The following is an 18626-nucleotide window of genomic DNA, read 5'->3' on the forward strand; positions in this document are numbered from 1 at the left end:
TTCTTTAGCCTATTGGAAGCTAGATATATTATAGCTATATTGTAAGGGGCATGGGGCAGGAAAACTATTTTAAATATTTACTACATATGAATAATTTATTTAAGTAAAAACTTCTTAATAAATAAATAAAAACCCACAAACAGTGCAGGAGCTAGGCATGGTGTATCTTCATGGAAGGGAATGAATTAACCATTACAATCTGCTGGGGAGACGTTGAAGGAAAGAATGAGAAGCAAAACCTCACTTCCACGCTTTGTTACCAATACCTGCCCCATCACTAAAATTCTGCTACTGCCTAATATCCCTCCTACTGCAAGTATACATATAATGTCACTAAAGACAGAGCTGCATTTTCATGAGGACTTGTTATATGATTATCTTCTCATATACAAATTTCAAAATATTTCTGAGACATTTGCATTATAAACTTGCTCTGCAAGGCTCTAAGGCTCTCCTGCAGTCACGGACCCAATGCAGGGCTGGCTACACTCCATGCAGGTTTCAGCGGACTGTCCCCGCAGCGAGCCGAAAGGTCATCCTAGTTCCTGTTCTACTTTATACTCAAGTCTCTTCTTCTTCCTCTCAACAGCCTCCCAAATACCTTCCTCCTACCACACCTGTGGATGCAGCTTGCCTAGGTGGCTTTTTACTCCCCCTCTCCTCACTCATCCAGTGATCTGTGATTTCTATCAGCATTCTGCACTCCTGTATCTTAAACTTCTGATGTGGGAAAGTGCGGAAAGAACATTTCAGTAACATTTTCCACTTGAAAAATAAAACTAAATTTAAAAGTTAAATCCGAATTTCTCTACCTATCTCAACATAAAAGATGGAGTGAGTGAAAGGAATACTGGAGGTGGGTTCATGGAGTCACTCTTCATTTCACTGGTGAGGTCTACAGTGCTTAACTTGCCGAAAACAAGGCAGCTTCCATGAGGAAAGGCAAGGACCCAACGTGGTATTTCTGGCTCCAAAGCCTTTGATATTCTTACTGTACTAAGACTGTTGAGTACAAATTGGTATAAAAAAAAAACAAAAAAACCAAGAACATGTTTTTTGAAGTTTGGTTGGGATATTTTAGATCAAAAAGCAATACATGAAGAAACACATATAACCGATACTTAGAAATGCATGACTTTATTAAACATAACTTTTTTCTTTGTAAAAGGAAGCACATCTTTGCTTTCACTCAGGAAAAATCATTGCCATTAAATGACTCTGTGCACCTCACAGAATCATGAAAAATAAAATTTAAACTTCTGTCATCTGTTCTTATAAGCCCCCTACTAGAGTATTTTAAAACAAATTCATATTTTATTACTTTTCTCAATTTCAAATAGATTTTAAGAACTATCCATTTACAGGAAACCTCCAGATGGGTTCCCTCACCTGCACTAGCATGAAAGTAGAAAGTTTATTTTATTAGCATTTGAATCATACAGTGTTATTAATGAAGTAGAAGAAATTAGTAAAGAAATAGTGAACTCAGCATTTGTCTATGTAAATACCACCATTTCTGTAACAAAATACTATTGGCAAAAAAAATTTCCTAAATTAAATGGATTTCCATACCTTGGAAGATTTGAACCTGGAATGGAAGGTTTCATTCTTGGAGAAGGCCCACTCCCAATTGCCTTTGAAGTAGATGGCATTCACCAACACCATCACCGCAGACGAGCTTATGCTTCCTTCACCGATGACGTTCCTGATTTTGCCTTTTGAGAAATAAATTGAGGGGAAAAAAATGTTACTTTTTTAATGTAAATTTAAAAAATTTAAACACAAGATAAGCATATTTTTCTTATCATGTGACTATAATAATAATGATATCAGTAGTAATCTATGCGCAATGACTCTATCCAACACTTTCTACATGCTTTATGTGCAATGTTTGGTTTAATCCTCACAAAAGCCCTGGGAGATAGACTCTATGATTGCTTCCGGTTCCTGTTAAGAAACCGGAACGAGAAGAGGTTCAGTAAGTTGTATAAAGTTGTACAACGAGAAATCCTGGCAAGAGGATTTCAACCCAGGAAGACAATGCCCCGATCCCCTCCCTGCTCACAGGCTCCAAACTGCCTTTATTTGGTTGCCGAGGCCACAGCAGTGCAAGGATAATTTAACCCATTCTCTTGAAAGAGCTAATTCATTCCTTCATTCCACGTTAATGAGATTTTTGCCAAATGCTTTGTGCTCTTCTGGGTACTTGAATCACAGCTATGAAAGACACAGTCCATGCCACCACGGGGCTCAGACTCCAGCACAGGGGGCAGCCACCAAACGCAGCTGTAGCCACTTGCTCAGTGTGCTGTGGAATCACAGGTTAGAGGCAGCATCTCTGGCTGGGCCACCAGCTCGGGCTGAGGGCTAGGTAGGGGGGCAGGGAGAACATCCCTAAAGCCGGGGCAGTTTGCTCAATGACATGGAAGCCTGGAAGAACAAAGTGTATTTAGGGAAAACCTAACTCATTTCAATGCTTTAGGAAGAGTCAAGCTGAAGAGGTTGGAGGCAGGGGCCAGATAAGGAAGAACCTTGAATGTGTGGTAAGAAGTTTGAATTATCCTGAAGGCAATGGAAAATTATTGTTCAGGATTCATTGGAAGACAAGAAAGGGCACAGTGATGATGGGTCGGATTTGCCTTTTAAAGGATGGTTCTGGTACTGTGTGGAGGCTCAGGGGTGGGCGACAAGACCTCAGAAGGCTTGTTGAAATAATGGCAGCAGTTGAAGTGTTCTCCCAAATGAGTCTGAGTACATATGCTTATCAAAATGAGAATTATACATAGACTTGCACGAAAAAGAAAGCAACAGAAATAATTGCTCAAAATGGAAAAAGGTATTAGTAACCTGATACCTTCAAAAATACTAAACACTAAATAGAATCCCACTCAATTATTACAAAAGTAATTGCGTAGTTTCTCTTGGTTTATGACTAGTATATTTGAAACATGTAATGCCTAACGGTCAAAGTAACCCCTCCTGGTGTAATGATGAATTAATGAACAGAAAGAAAATTGAACCACTGTATTCTTATTCCCAGGACTAACTGTATGCTGTAGAATGTTTGCATGTAAGAGTACAAATCACAGGTTTCACCATGCTGAGACAGAGCCAGACTCAGCAAATACATGTATATTGTTCAAAGTATAAATCAAGGCCAAGCCTTAGGTAAAGAAATGGCTAGCTTCAGAATCAGTTGATTAACAAAATGACAATGAACAGAGTTCCTCATTTGTTTTGTACTAAACCAGAACATTAGCTGTAATTCAGTGTTAAGTTATGATGGAGACTTACCAGTAAAGATGTACTTTTTCTGGAAGGTGCTACCTGAGCTACATATATTATTTTGATAAATGAAAATAACTTTTAAATTAAAGATAAACTATTCGTCCTTTAGAAAAAGCAATGATATGAGAATATATATTTTTAGGCAGTAGAATGTCATCATTGTAATAAGATCCTTCAGCCCAAGAAGGAAGGTGCCAGACTGATCATTAGAATGAAACATGCCATGGTCATTGAAAATAATGTCCTATAAACTACTCTTAGTCTTGTTCGCTAACCAGGTATAAGATATTGAGGAAAACTGAGTAAATTACTTTTGCTTGTCACTGATTCATGAAATGGCCATAATAAAATCTATTTGTCTCACAGGATTATTTCCCAATCAAATAAGATTATAATAAGACTTCTATAAAGCATAAAACACTCAAATTATTAAGATTGTTCAAAAACACATTGCAGACAAATATTATACTAAAGCAATTTTAAATAACAGCAATCATTACTTTGGATTCAGAGGAGTGTTATAGGCACAAAAGGATCCTAACTTCAAGCGGACAGTTCTCAGTATTCACATATAACTGACAAACCCGGTATTGCACTCACCACGTGTCTCCTTTGCAACCCATTCATTAATATTATATGCGGTGTATTCTACATCATTTGTAAAGTCAACTGGTTCCACTTTGGCTTGGTATAATTTCTCAGCACACTCAATAAAGTTCTGTAAATATAAATAATATACAGTTCTATAAATAATGTGCAGTTCTCGTGTTTACAAATCACCACCAACTTAAGCAGATAAGAAATACAGTCTTGGGGGCAGGGGGTGGGAGATGAGGGTAAGTGGGATCAAATATATGGTGATGGAAGGAGAACTGACTCTGGGTGGTGAACACACAATGGGATTTATAGATGATGTAATACAGAATTGTACACCTGAAATCTATGTAATTTTACTAACAATTGTCACCCCAATCAATTTAAAAGAAAGAAAGAAAGAAAGAAAGAAAGAAAGAAAGAAAGAAAGAAAGAAAGAAAGAAAGAAAGAAAGAAAGAAAGAAAGAAAGAAAGAAAGAAAGAAAGAAAGAAAGAAAGAAAGAAAGAAAGAAAGAAAGAAAGAAAGAAAGAAAGAAAGAAAGAAAAGAAAAGAAAAGAAAAATGCAGTCTTGAATTTGTTTCTCATTTTCACTCTCTTAGTCAGACTCCCTCCTGCCTCAAAGATGAGAAAATATGCCTAGAAATATGGAAACGTGGCTGGAAGGCCAGCTGGAGAACTTGAGATTGGATGTGCAGAGCAAGCATACTGTATAACTTCAGTTGATCTGAAATGGATTGCAGGAACTAATAGAGATGACGGCTGAAGCCCGCCTCCTTGGCTTTACCATAAGTACCGCTTTCTTACCATAAGTACTTCCGTAGCCTCCTAATTCATTTCCCTTGCTTATGTCACCTCCTTCCTACTAAAAACCCTTCAAGCTACTTCCTACACTTAAGACAAAGCCCAAATCCCTGGACCTGGCCTGTAAGGCTCTGCTCACCGGCACCCCACTCCCCGCATTTCAAGCCACTTTCTCCTTCATATTCTGCTCTCTAGTCATACCCAACTACTTGAAACTCCTCAGAAGTGCCATGTGTCCCCTCTCTCTGGAGGTGTGTTAACAGCATTCCTTCTGCCTGGAATGTCCATAGTTTTTATGTCATTTTCTAGCTCCAAGCATAGATGCCTCCTCTCCTTGACGGTCTTCTCTAGGTCCCTTATGTCCTCTAATAGTCCCTTCTCCTACATTCTCTGACCGGCTGATATCCTCCTGCGCCTTATTTACATTTGGGATTTCCTGAGCCCTCACAAGAGAGTAAATTCTGTGAAGTCAGGACCATCTATGCCTTAGTTATTACTGTATTCCCAGCACCTGGCACATTGCCTTGCACAAAATAGGTGCTCAAGAAATATTTATTTTTAATAAAAAGAATTCATAGCAATTGAATTTATCAACACATCAGCAATACAACAAATACACACATACATTTTGAGGGAAAGGTTTTTATAATTGGGGAAAATAAGATTCATTACAATCATATGTGTTGTCAGAAGGTATCCTGATAAATTTTATAGGGGTTTTCAACCCTAACAATGAGGATGGGTTAGCTGTCCACCACCTGCCTGCAGGATGAGATTACCTCTATAAAGAAGACTTTGGGTGTAATTTCCATGAATAAGACTCTTTTCATCTCCTGATCAACCCATCCACCCATCCACTCTGACACTGGTTTCAAAGAGCAGTTTTAAGAACCAGTCCCTCGCCAGAGAAGCTGAGGAGTACAGGGTGTCAGCACTTCAGAAAAATCAGAGAAGAGCTTTGGGCCACCAAGAATGTGTGTGTGTGTGTGTGTGTGTGTGTGTGTGTGTGTGTGTGTTATTTATGTAACTTTTGTTTAGTCCAGCTAATATGTCTTGCTGATCTCCTTCAAGCACTGTTGCTTATGTGCCTAAAAGGATACATGAAATGTAAATGACAAGGAATAAATCTATTGAGATTGACTGTCCATATGTTTTTTGGCCATTTAAATATGTTCTCTTGTAAAATGCCAGTTCAAGATTTTCTGCTGGGCTCTTTGTGTTTTTCTTATTGTTTCGTAGGAGTTTTTTGTTTAGGATACCAGTGTTTTAGTGCTTATATGTCCTGCCATTGTGGTTTGCCTTTTTACTCTCTTTATGATGTCCTTTAAAGAAAATAAATTCTTCATTCTAATACCATCTATCCTGTCTGCTTTATCCTATATGATTAGTGTTTTATGTACCCTAAAACAAAGATTAAAAAATCTTTGCCTATCTAAGGTCATAATTTATATTTATTTTCTAAACACGTTATTATTTCACCATTCACATTTATGTCCAGTTTCCACCTGGAATTGATTATTTTTATATAGATAGGTGTCAAGATAACATTTTTCTGCATAGATTGCCAATTGAACCAACGCCATTTATTACAAACATCATTCCTTCCTTATTGCTCTGCAGAGTCACATTTACCATAAATTAAGTATCTCTATGTATGAGTCTGTCTCAAGATATTCTACCCTGTTCCATTGGTCTATGGTCTGTCTTTGCAAAAATGCCAGCAAATCCTAATTATTATAGTTTGTAAGCCTCAATTTCTAATAATGTAAGTCCTCTGGTTTTTGTTTTTCCTTTTCTTCAAAATCATCTTGAATTTTCTTAATTCTCTGTCTTTCCAAGTAATTTTTAAAGTCAGCGTGTCAATTTCTCCAAAAACAATTTCTTTTAATCTATAAATAAATAGATACCTTTATAATATTGAGTGTTCTATCCATAAGCGAAATGTATCCTTTGTTTTAAATTCTTCTTTTATTTCTCTTAGCAACTCATTTTGTTTTGTGAACATTTTTCATTAGATTTATTCCTAGGTATTTGATGTTTTAGAATGCCACTTTAGATGTATTGCTATGTTTTTAGATGTAGTGCTATGTTTTCTCTGCACTATTTCAGCTTCTCACACAATGGGGGGATTCCCTGAGAGATGGGCTTCTCCTCTGTTAACAGTTCGCCTGGGTCACAGGGTGCAGTATCCGTGTGGGTATGCGGAGAGCTTTTGAAGTTCCAAAGCTCTTCCTGCACCAGATTCAGAGCCCGTGTGTTTCAGCAGTTCTGTTTACTCCTGCAGGTATCCGCCCAGATAGGTTAGGACAGGGGCCTTGTGAGAGGTGGCCCAGAGCAATGGTGGTGACCACCACCACAGCCAGTCCTACTTCCATAGCTCCCTCCCCTTTGCCGTAACTAGTTGGGCTGCAAATCTGTGTCTGCAGACCAGAGTTCTCAGAACAGCAAATATTCTGTTCTTTTGATCTGACATGCTACTGTTCTGCTTCTAGCACCAGGCAGGTGGGGGCAGGGCGGGCTCTGGGAGGGTAGAGAGGGGGTGGCTAGTCTCAGTGCCTAAGGCTTCCGTTCTCTGTGACAGTGAGGGCTTAAACTACTGTTTTCAGCCTTCTTCCCTCAGTCTTTGCTCCAAGTTCTCTGCCATGAGCATTGGGTTCAGCTGTGTTATATGCTGGCCCCTCAGCTCTGTGGACCATAAACAGAGCCCTAGCAGTCCGAGTTCTTCCCTCTCCCGCAGCTGTGGTAGTTCCCGGATGCAGCGAGCTCGGAGCACTGAGCTAGGTCTGCGTCCTGTGCCTGTGCGGCTCGGTCTCCGCACTTCTCCTTCTCCCTTCCCTCCTCCCCTGCTCGCACGATTCGCCCACCATTAGGTGAATTCAGTAGTGGACCTCTTCATCTTGCCTGTCTGCTGTGCAGGGAGTCCTTTGTGGAGTTACAATTGTTTGATTTGTTGTAAATTCCAGGGGAGATTTCCAGAGGCTCACCTCACGCTGCCATTTTGATGAGGTCTCCCCCACCCCCTTTTTTAAATTAAAGAACAAATGACTTCCAATGATGAAATCTCCATTATGGAATCATGATGCTTAGACTATGTTACTCATCTCTCACTTTTGCAAATATCTTATGGTCATCAAGTTATAGTAGAAAGAGTACTAGTTACATTAAAAACACGTTGGTAAAGTCCCACTCTTGCATTCTACATGTTAACCTTCAGTTTCCTGTATAATTAATGAAGATCAATTAGATAGCTTTTGTAAGAACCAAGTGTTTTACAAACTTCATGTGTCATCATCATCATCTTCATGTTGCTAAAGGATGAGCAAACTTTCAGTGCCTCCATTTCCATGTTCTTGATCCGATCTCACCTCTACTGTGCTTCCAGGTTCATTGTTCTGTACACACAGAGTGCCAGGAAAGGGAGCATGGAAGTCTGCCATAAGCAGTAGCATGATAGACTCATCTACTTCCATTTGGACAGAATTAGCGGTCCTCAGGGCCACAGCAGTATGCATGGGACCAGAGACACAAAATGTGGGGTTGCACATGCAGGTGGCCCCTGTAATGCTTGCGTAAGATTCTTTTGGGAACATTGAAAAACAAAGTGGCCCAATGCTTTACAATTGGCAGGCTGCCAAACAATTTGGGAGTGGTGCTGGAAAGGGGCAAAGAATTTGAGTGGGTGACAGACAGAGGAAACAATAATGGTTGGGTGGAACCAGAAAGCTGGAAAGACGCAAGTGAAGATTAGTCCAGAGGCTTATAGTTGCCCGAGAAACGGAGAATTCAAAGGAAGAACAAACATGTCCTGAGAATCATGGCCACTGTGTCTGCTTGAATAGTACTAACCGGCTTCTGGTTGTCACAGCAATGATGGTTCTAAAGTATGGGTTGAGCATAGCAGCATATAGAGTGCATTCTAGGTCTCATGGCTCTTTCGGTGAACAGGCTACGATGATGAATGAATTGAAATACAAACACCACATAGTAATACCAAAATTGAGTCTGCTGACCCCAAGACCCCATTCCCCACCTCTGTGTCAAGTCTGAATTGCTCCTCTGCCAATGGCTGGCCTTACCTGGCTATGTCACTCACCAGGAATTCTGTTATAAATGATATTACTGAAAAGATAAGTTGGTTAGTGCTGGAAAAAGAGAATAAAGGGCATAGCTGAGAAAAAAGAAGGTGAACTCAGCACTGGAGATACAAAACTGTTTCAGTAGACACAAAGCTCAGAGGGAAAATGGACAGACTTTTTCCTCTTGTCTGTGGATAACCCCAAATGGGCTATCTGCCCCTCCCACGCTAATGACAGTTCCACATCACTGCTCAGAGACAAGTTCTCTTCTGGTTTGGAGCCTGAATATGTGGATCACTTGGGTGGAGTAAAGTTGTTCTTTGAAAACATTGATGATATTTTGAAGACACCTGGGAACCTAATTAGTAGTGACAATAAAAACAAAAAATCACCTTTGTATAACTCAATAGAAAGATGCAAGTCTATATTCAGATGCTGGATAGAACAAGACTCAGGTCCAGAGTAGAAATAACCTTCTGGGACAGGAGGCTGAACTTACCTTGTGAATGTCAAACACAGTCTCTGCAAAAAGCCCATTGGCAATGCTGAGTTCATAATCCTTGTGGAATGTGTTTATGTCAGAGAGAATTCTTGTCAGCTGAGATTGGACTCTTTGCTGTTATTAAAAAAATTATAAAAATGTATTCTTGGGCTGCAATGATAGGCATACTCTTGTTTACATCGAAAATGAAACATATACCAGAAAAGAACTAAAAAATAATCACACGACAAAAGCAGCAAACAATGCCACACACATCTACAATTTCTTACCCTCTCTCATAATAGTGTCATGATCTAAGTTAATTAAAGGATTTACTACACTCAATTATTAACCTTAGAATAAAATTATTAACAGAAAATAATGAATTTGCCTAATATGTGTACTACATAATTCATTTCAGCAATGTAAATTGGCTGTGAAGAGTAAAGATAAAAGCAAAACATTTAGTTCCATGCTATCTTGCCAAAGTCTAGCTAACACACAAGTAAAATATTGGTAAATGAATAATTAACAAGTACATTCTCAAAAATTATATTTGAAATACCCACGATACAGAAATCTTTAATGAGATTTTAAAAATAGATTTTAAAATCTATTACTTTAAAAGAATAGAGAGCATAATTAAATATGTCAGCGAGACAGTAATTTTGCTAAATTTAGTCCCACAGTCTCTTTTTCTAAAAGAACATGCTGTGTTTACCTGAGTATTAGAGGCATTTCCATGTCCTGAGGCAGCATTGAAATGAAGCATCTACAAACAGGGACAAAGAAAGCAGTTAGCAGGTCATGCTGAACACGAAGGGACCAGCGAAGTCAAACACGGCATGAGACTTCCTGGTGTGTGTGTGTGTGTGTGTGTGTGTGTGTGTGTGACAGAGACAGGAAAGAAACTTGCAGCCTCCCTACTGACTTGGTTAAAGCCGATGGTTGGTTCATTGGGGAAAAGCATCATAAACTGGGAGAGTTAATAAATCAATGGCTACAAATGAAATGTGTTTCATAACTTTAGTTTGCTCCTCCTGGGGGAGCAATTTAATGATTACTCACTGATTAAATCTGGACAAGGATTTAATAAAAGGTCAAGTAAAAAAATGAAAACTTTTTTTAATCATGTGGGAGGCAAGATGAGGGCTAACTACACGCACACCAAGGCATAAAAGGGAGAAGGGTTTATGATTCTCTAGGAAATCCTAAGTATGAAGCTAAATTAGGACTCATTTAACTTATGTTCCTCCAACCAATTGGATGAATGATCTAAATAACTGCCTGGCAATAGTGATTTGTCTCAGTTTGTGTTCCTACAATCGTATTGGTTGGATTTTCTATAGAAAGATGTAGGTTTTCATTAAGGGCCCATATGTGCTATAGTTGAACCTCATCCCTAGTGGGGATGGGGGTAGGCAGAAGAGGAGTAGGACATTCTAACACTGGGTAAAACATTTACCTATGGGTATTTAATTAAACAAGTCAATGTTGCTATCAGTAGCTCTGTTGGGGGCTTCCGACTTCAAGGCTTTAGAACCCTAATCAACAGCCTCATTTATTGGTCAAGGAAAATGGAACAGCTCAGAAAGAGATATTAGAACTTTAAAAGGCCATGAGCGTCACTATTAATAGGTCACAGAGAATTGGAACCTACCTCACTGTCTACATCCTCTGAATCTGGAAAAATACTATAAGATGGAGTGAGAGATAAGATAAAATCAACAAGGCCAAGTTGAATACAAATTAACAGTCAATCTAAAATTCACAGCTGGGGTCTTTGTGGGCATCAAGGCCCCATGTTTAGCAGCCTGGGTGTCATTTTTCTCCCTCCAGTACTATGATGTTATGGAGCATGAAAAAGATCAGCCCCCTTTCTCATTTTGCCTTGACCAAACCTGAACATTTCCAATGCCTTAAAGAATATTGTAGTTATCTCTTTCCAATTGATAGAGTTGAGGGGTAGCATATGCCAGCGTCCTTAAACAATTCCACTTCACAGTTTTGTGGTTGATCTCATTGTGGCTCCTCTTTTGGTGAACAACGGCATTGGTAACTCGTCACTAAGAGAGGAAGCTTCAACGAGGACCTCCCATTTCCATGGAATCATTTATTTTGTTGTTACAAGAGGAGCAAATAAAAGCATGAGTCCTTATAACTTGGACTTTATCATTATAGTTTTTTCATTCTTGCTGCTTTGTAACATATGTGTTAGAAACTAGATGAAGTTTAACCTCTCCGAGGCCACAAAATGAAACAGATGGGTTGTAAAAGGAAGTTGTCACCATCAGTCACCTCAATATAAGATGGAGAGGGAGAGAGGCACTGACCAGATTGTGTCCACCAACCTTGAACTTGGGTGGTCCCTTTGTATCTTTCCTTCCCAAGATGAGGGGCTAGAGGTGGTTCTATGATCTTTGAAACAGTTCAGGGGAAAAGATTTACCCAAGGGAAGGCTGAGAAAATGTTGAAAGTCATATTGATTATTGTGTGATGTTATCTTAGTAAAATATAAATGGCTTTGTGGAAGAATCTTTTGAAAGATGTCTGCTTCTCAGAGTTTTAAACCTTTGACTCACTACCTTGTTAAAAGAACCTATTAATGTGAAGCCTTGTGAGGCCAAAAGGAAGGAAGGAAGGAAGGAAGGAAGGAAGGAAGGAAGGAAGGAAGGAAGGAAGGAAGGAAGGAAGGAAGGAAGGAAGGAAGGAAGAAAGGAAGGAAGGAAAGAACTCCCCTTTTTGACCAAAATTCCTCCTAAGTGATATCCAATTTTAAAATGTCCTACAGTTTTCTTTTTTCAGAAACAAAGTCCTAAAGTATTAATAAATAACCATTGGATATATTGGTATTTGGAGATGTATGGATATACTTGTAACATAAAATACCATGATAAAGTTTAAACATCCTTACATCTTTTCTAAGCTATCTCTTGTGGAACCCAGACAATGTTATAAAAATTATATGAATCTCCAGAAATCATTCTTCTTAACTTTGAAAAAAAGCTTTAACACATATAGATACTTAACACAATTCTTTAATTATTTCTAATTTTAATCTATTTTTGTATTAACTTGGTTATCTTTTCGAACATTCTTAATTAACTTTCAGTAAACTGAACTGGTAAAATACCAAGGTAATACATATCTATTTTAATATTTTTAAACATTCTAAGAAATTATACATTCAACAATAAACTACCATAACTAAAGATCAATAATGATACTAGTAAATATTCAAATGTGATAAATATTAAATAAAATTTCAAAGAACATATTTATCGTAATTTGAAATGCTAGGAGTCCTCTGATGTCCTCTGATGTCCCTATGTGAGAAAATAAGAATTTATTTTTCTTTTCTATAACTGTTAACAAATTCAGATGATGGCAAAAAAAAAAAAGGAAAATCATGGGCCTATAAAATGTAATAAATTTCAGGATATTAGGATTAAGGGTAAAAAAAAGAAAAAGGGGACTATGAATCATCTGCTTCCCAGTGGGCTTCTATGTAGTCATGCCAAATTATGAAGCTGTTATTTCTTCTCACAGAAGTGGTAGAATAAGTAATATATTATAATTACTTTTTCAAAGGTTTTTGGTAAAAACAATTATTTTTTAGAGAAAAAAATATGAACTTTAGCACATGACCTTGTAAATAAATATACTTTTCTGGTTCTTTCACTCAAATGGAAAGCACTTTCCATATTACTCCATTGAAGGTCACACATGCCAATTCTAGGCTTTAATACTATTTTATGGTAAAGGAATCAGGGCTTCATAGTGAGTGGCTGACCCTTCTTTGAGCCGAAGAAATTCAAGACAGGTCTAGAACATTTAGTTGCCCATAAGCAAAGGTGTTTCATAGTCATCTGGAAGGATTTTTCAAATAGGAAAAATTTAAAGGGCTCTGTACTGGCCCAACAATGACCATTTGAGCCTCAAAAAGAAAACAGACGATTTGTCCATGGTAGTGCTTAGAAGGTACATAAAGATGGATGCCATAAATTATAACTGAATTGAGTACGAGTGGATTTATCTAAAATATACATGCACGAGCCATGGTGTCAAACCATGGTATTGCAATGAGAAACTAACTGGAATAGGGTGGGCAGGGCTGAAAATTAAATTCCAAGAAGGTATTTTGCAGACTAAAAATGTGTACAAGTAAATTATATGAATGTGTCTGTAGTTGCCATTTTTTCCCTCTTGAATATGTCTTATAGGTGGTTATAATAGCAAGAGTTATCAAAAGTGACTCATAGAAGGCATCGATGGGGGAGTGACTGTGAAAGAACACTCCAGCAGAACAGAGGCTCCTTGAATTCACTGAGACCCATCTCCCATGAGCTGTTGACCCCTGCTCCACCAGGCACCGGTGGGGCAAGGAGGCAAATCAAGCAATAACCAGTGACGGACCCTGACCTGAAATCACACAATAAGAAATAGCTGTGTCTTCTGTTGTGCTAAAGGTGAGTTTTTGTCATAGGTGTAGAGCTTACACATCGTTGTCTAACTTACAGAGTAGGAACAATCTTTAAACTATTTTTTTAATTAGATACTATCAAATCAACCCCCATAGTCTACAAGTAAGGACACTGAGGCCCACAGAGATGAAATCATTTTCCCAAGGTCAGAAATCGAAACTAATCTTCTAATTCCCGTGCCAATGTTCTGTTTCTGTGACACCAATTACCTCACTTGGTCCTAAAATGTTATGTATTTTTATTAATGAATGGATACAGTTTTATTAGTTGCTAGATTTTTTTTTCCCCAAAGGCTTTATATTTATTTATCAAAGTACTAACTTCAAAATAACTAAGGCTTTGCAATAATGCACTTTGGATTACATTTCCTTTTGGTAGCTTTACGGCAAATGGTTCTCAACTGGGGGGATTATTTCTGACTCCTGGGGGACACCTGGCAGGGGCTGTAGACACTTTTGATTGTCACAACTGAGAAGAGGTGCACTAATAGTATCTCGTAGGGAGAGCCCAGGGATGCTAATAAACCTCCTACGATGCACAGAACAGCCCTTCAAAGCAAAGAATTATCTGGCCTGAAATGTCAGTAGGACTGAGGTTAAGAAACCCTGTTTTAGAAGATCACGGTGAGTTTGAACTGCAGCTCTGTTGTTCACTAGCACGGAGATGGCATGGCAACCCCTCCCTAAAATTGCGATAATGGTACCTACTTCTGTGTCATTGGGAGGATTTATAAGATATCGGTAGAGCTTATCCCAAAGCCTGACTGTTGGCTGTTCTTATCATCTCATTAAAGTGAAGTGTTCCCTGCACTGTGGTTGTGAACAACTCCAGCTCTTGGGAAATGGCATTCTTAGACTCTGTGGTTGTTCTTTAGCAACAAATACTCACTGAGCTGTCCAGAGAGAGAAACGCATTACTCTAGCTTAAATTATCTACACAAATCTTCACCATGTACTTAGGTGTCAAAGGCGACAGCAGGGACAGGCTCCTCTTGTCCTCACTTATGAACAAACTTAATGGGAGGAACCAGTGGGCACAAAGGGGTGACAACGCCCTCCACATGCAGCCTGGATCTGGTGTCTCTCCCACTTCTGAATTTTGATGACAAATTCCTAAGAGAAGGGAGGTAACCTGTGACCATTTCACTTCCCCATACGGCCTGGCTCAGGGCACTCCACAAGAGTGAAGTAATATATACTTTCTAAAGGTGCTGGTGACCATGTACTATTATGTCACTTGTGCCCAGGTCACTACTGTTTAAAGTAGGACTTCATTGGAATCTCCTTGGAGCTCTTCTTTCTCATCCATATCTGCTCGGGCAGTGGTTCTCAAGCCTTCGTGTGCACCTGGACAGTTTATTAAAACACAGATTGCTGGGCTCCATCCCCAGGGTTTGTGATTCGGTGGGTCTGGGTGGGGGCCCAAGCTTTGGCATCTCTAACACGTTCTGGGACACACACTTCGAGAACCACTGGACTAAGGGGAAGAACCAAAGCTGCAGTTCTGAAAATATGCCTGCTGTCTCCCAGCTGAAAACCAAGTGCTCTGAGCTGTGTGCCTTCTTCACACTTGGAGAGGGGCTCCTTGCAAGATCTCCATTTACATGCGACCATTGCCATCAAATATTCTCTTGGGGAAAACAATTTGCCCCAAGGATTAATTGCAGAAGCCACAACCAAAACTGACCTTATCAATCTGAGAAGCACAGTCACCTCGTGCGCCCAAACGGATCATGGCCAGGGCAGTGAAGATGCTCAGAGAGGAAAAGAACACATTTCCACTTGCTTGATTGTTATCCATCTCTCGGAACAAGTTGATGGAAAATTCTGCATTCGCTGCCGCAAGGGAGGCCATCATGAAATGGAGTGCAGCCTAGAGAACAACAAGGACATGGATGTGATGGTTTTTCTAGTCTTTTACTTTTTAAATTTGAAGCTCCGTTTCTTCAGCCTTGGATGTAACCATCAAATAACTTAGAACATATAGAAAAAGTTCCTTTACTCCAATATCTTTGTTACCAACATGCTAAAACGATTTCTTCTGGCAAAAATATTATGACACATTCCTTTTTTTTTACATTGATATTCTTTAGTGATGTTTCTCTGCTTCTGCCATGCCCTCATATCTAGGACATACCCCCACTTCCCCTTGATGTGGCATTTCTATCATCCGTGGCCTCTGTTCCATTTTCAAGTCCTAAGCAGACACGCTCATGGGGCCTCTTCTCAAATCATTTCAGCTTTCCAAGGGAAATAGAGCAAAGTCAGTCTATTAAAGGGTCTTTCATGCTTGCTTTTTAAACTGATAATTTTTAAAAAGGTTCACATGTGGAAAGTTACCACATCATTTCCTCATCCCTTCTCCCCATTATAGCCGCCACACACATTCTTAAAGTAATCGTACATCCTAACATTTTTTAGCAACATGTTAATTTCAAATATTCTGCATCCCTGGTCCTATACATGTATTTATTCTTTTTGAAACCATTTCATTATTATTTTTGGAGTAGAAATGTGATTCACATAGGTGTTATACATCACAAACATGCAGAAGACTTCCCAACACAGAGTTCTCTGTCTTACTAGAGAATCGAGGGTATAATAGCAAATTTAGAATCCAGGACAAAATACAGAGCATTGCCCCCACCGTGCAATTCTTCAGGAATCTGTTTTTGTATTTCTTTGCAGACCTTCTCCACAATACTCAAAGTGATCCCAACTTCACAGACAGGGTTGTCCCAGACTAAATGAATTAACACGGATACTCCAAATTATGCTCCTTGAATGTTCTGTGATACTACTCTTGATGGTGTGGCAGGATCCAAGAGTTGTGGACCCCTTAGGGACCCCGTCTTAATCCCAACCCTGTTGCTAATAGTTGTGTGACCTGGGTCAAGGCTTTAACTTCTCTGAGCTTTAAAGTTTCATCTTATTCAACGAGATGGTCAGTTTACAGGACAGAAAAACATAAGTCCTACCACTCTTACACCTGTAATAGAACTATACCAAAACATCAGGGCATTTGGGGTGGGGAGTTGGGATGGTTGGAAAGAAGAATATTCTAAAATTGCATTTGTGTTAACTTTGTTGAAGTCATAAAAACTTAAAGGCTTTCAAAATTAAAACTAAGTTCTTTTTAAATAAGTTTTTAATTTCTATTTTATCAAATGGGAGCTTCAGTTAAAAAAAATTGAGAAACAACTCTATATCATGTCTGACCCATTGTAGATGGTCAATGAATTAAAATTACTACATCTGTTATTCTCTAGAAAATGGTAATAATCTGTTGTGTCCTGGAAGGTAATAAATTGCACATTTCCAGAGTGTTCCTGAGGAACCTACATTCTGTACTTTGGAATTCCAAGCCCGGAGAGCATCACTGAGGATGAGGCCATAAATGAGGCTGTGTTTAAAGTCCAGTTCAGCTCCTTTAATTCGCTACATGTCCCACTCCTCAGCTATGCCCCCAGCGAGAAAATTATTCCCACTCCGCGCACCATTTACTCCAAGAAAGAACACTTACGTTCTTTTAATAGCTATCCAGAAATTTTTTAATTGATTTCATATCAAATCCAGTGAACAATATTGGCAGTTTCAAAGGCCCCAAAACTTTTCAGGGACTCAAAATCATATTTTACATCTGAAAAAGGAGTATTACTACTAAAATGTGAAAAAAGAAATGACAGGATTGAAATTAATGAGTACATGAGTAAATTCACTAAACTGACACGTAAGATGACTTTCATATTAAGTTTAGCAGTCATACAAAGCTCTGTAATTTTATGGAGAAATTATGTGCTAGATTCTCTTGGAACAGTTTCCAAGATGTCATGTTGATTGCTGAACATCATAGCAAATGAAATTAATCACTCTTAAGAAAGTAACTTTAAATGCAAAATCATAATAATCTTTTCCAACTACTTACAGTGAAAATTATATTTAATGGAAGATTGTGGGTATATTTTAATATATTTTACATAACGTGGAATCGAATCTTTACTATAAGACCTGAAAGATTTTTAAATGACCCTGTTTAGGAACCTGCCTCGTTGGTCCCATGGGGTCTGGAAATATCATACCCCAAAGCCCAAAAACACTTTTTGTTACTTTTTTTTTTTTTTTGGCCAAGCTTCCATTTATCACTTTGCTTTAAAATTTTATGTTTTCCTATTTTACCCCTTGGGGTGAAAGAAAAATCTTTCAAAATCATTATTTAAATGACTTTCTAAACAATAATCACAATTTTTCATTTTCTAATCTTTTAATCATCCTGGTGACTTTTCACAAAACTATAATTGTATTGAAGAGAAGAGAAGTTACACAGGAATTTGTGTATTCAGACAATAAAGTGTATGTTTTTGTCACTTCAGTAAGTTTTATGGCACAGAAACCATACTAGAAAAATAATCATTACAGAGAAACATGAACTGAGACATTCCTAGGCCATTATAAATTCTCAAGCAATGGCTCTTAAAATAATAAGTGGCATGAGATAATATATCTTTAAGCGTTCCTGTAAAGACATGTTCATGCACTTTGAAAATAAATACCAAAAAGTATGTTCACCTCACATGATTCTTATAATCTTTATGCAGTTACACTGTAAGTACCAGAAATGAAAGCAAGATTCTTTTCTTCTCATCTAATATAAAGTCTGAATCCCATTGGCAAATAGATAACTATATTCAAGGCCGACTTAAGTGTTTTACACCCTAGGTTTCCATCAGGTGACAGATAAACAAATATTAACTTGGTACCAAAACTGTGATCTTTTTTTCTCCTATAATTATTTTCCACAGCAACTCTTTAAAAAAAAAAAAAAAAAAAAAAGCAAAACACCAGCAGAAATAAACAAAATTCAAACAAGCCATCAACAAGTACCTGATGCTTTGGGTCCTAGTT

At 38.3% G+C, this 18626-nt stretch overlaps 1 protein-coding gene across 1 annotated transcript in view; it reads right to left on the reverse strand.

Annotated features, from left to right (window-relative positions):
- SERPINB7 (serpin family B member 7) overlaps positions 1–18626 on the reverse strand; it is a 45730-nt gene that overhangs the window by 4351 nt on the left and 22753 nt on the right. Inside the window, exons 2-6 of the mRNA XM_019729335.2 lie at positions 15412–15597; positions 9963–10013; positions 9260–9376; positions 3889–4006; positions 1573–1715 (exon numbers count right to left, since the gene is read on the reverse strand). Of these exons, the coding sequence (XP_019584894.2) occupies positions 1573–1715; positions 3889–4006; positions 9260–9376; positions 9963–10013; positions 15412–15582 (600 nt within the window). The 5' untranslated portion in view covers positions 15583–15597. The remainder of the gene's footprint in view (positions 1–1572; positions 1716–3888; positions 4007–9259; positions 9377–9962; positions 10014–15411; positions 15598–18626) is intronic.

The sequence above is a fragment of the Rhinolophus sinicus genome, linkage group LG09 (assembly GCF_036562045.2).
Source record: "Rhinolophus sinicus isolate RSC01 linkage group LG09, ASM3656204v1, whole genome shotgun sequence".
Classification (NCBI taxonomy): domain Eukaryota; kingdom Metazoa; phylum Chordata; class Mammalia; order Chiroptera; family Rhinolophidae; genus Rhinolophus; species Rhinolophus sinicus.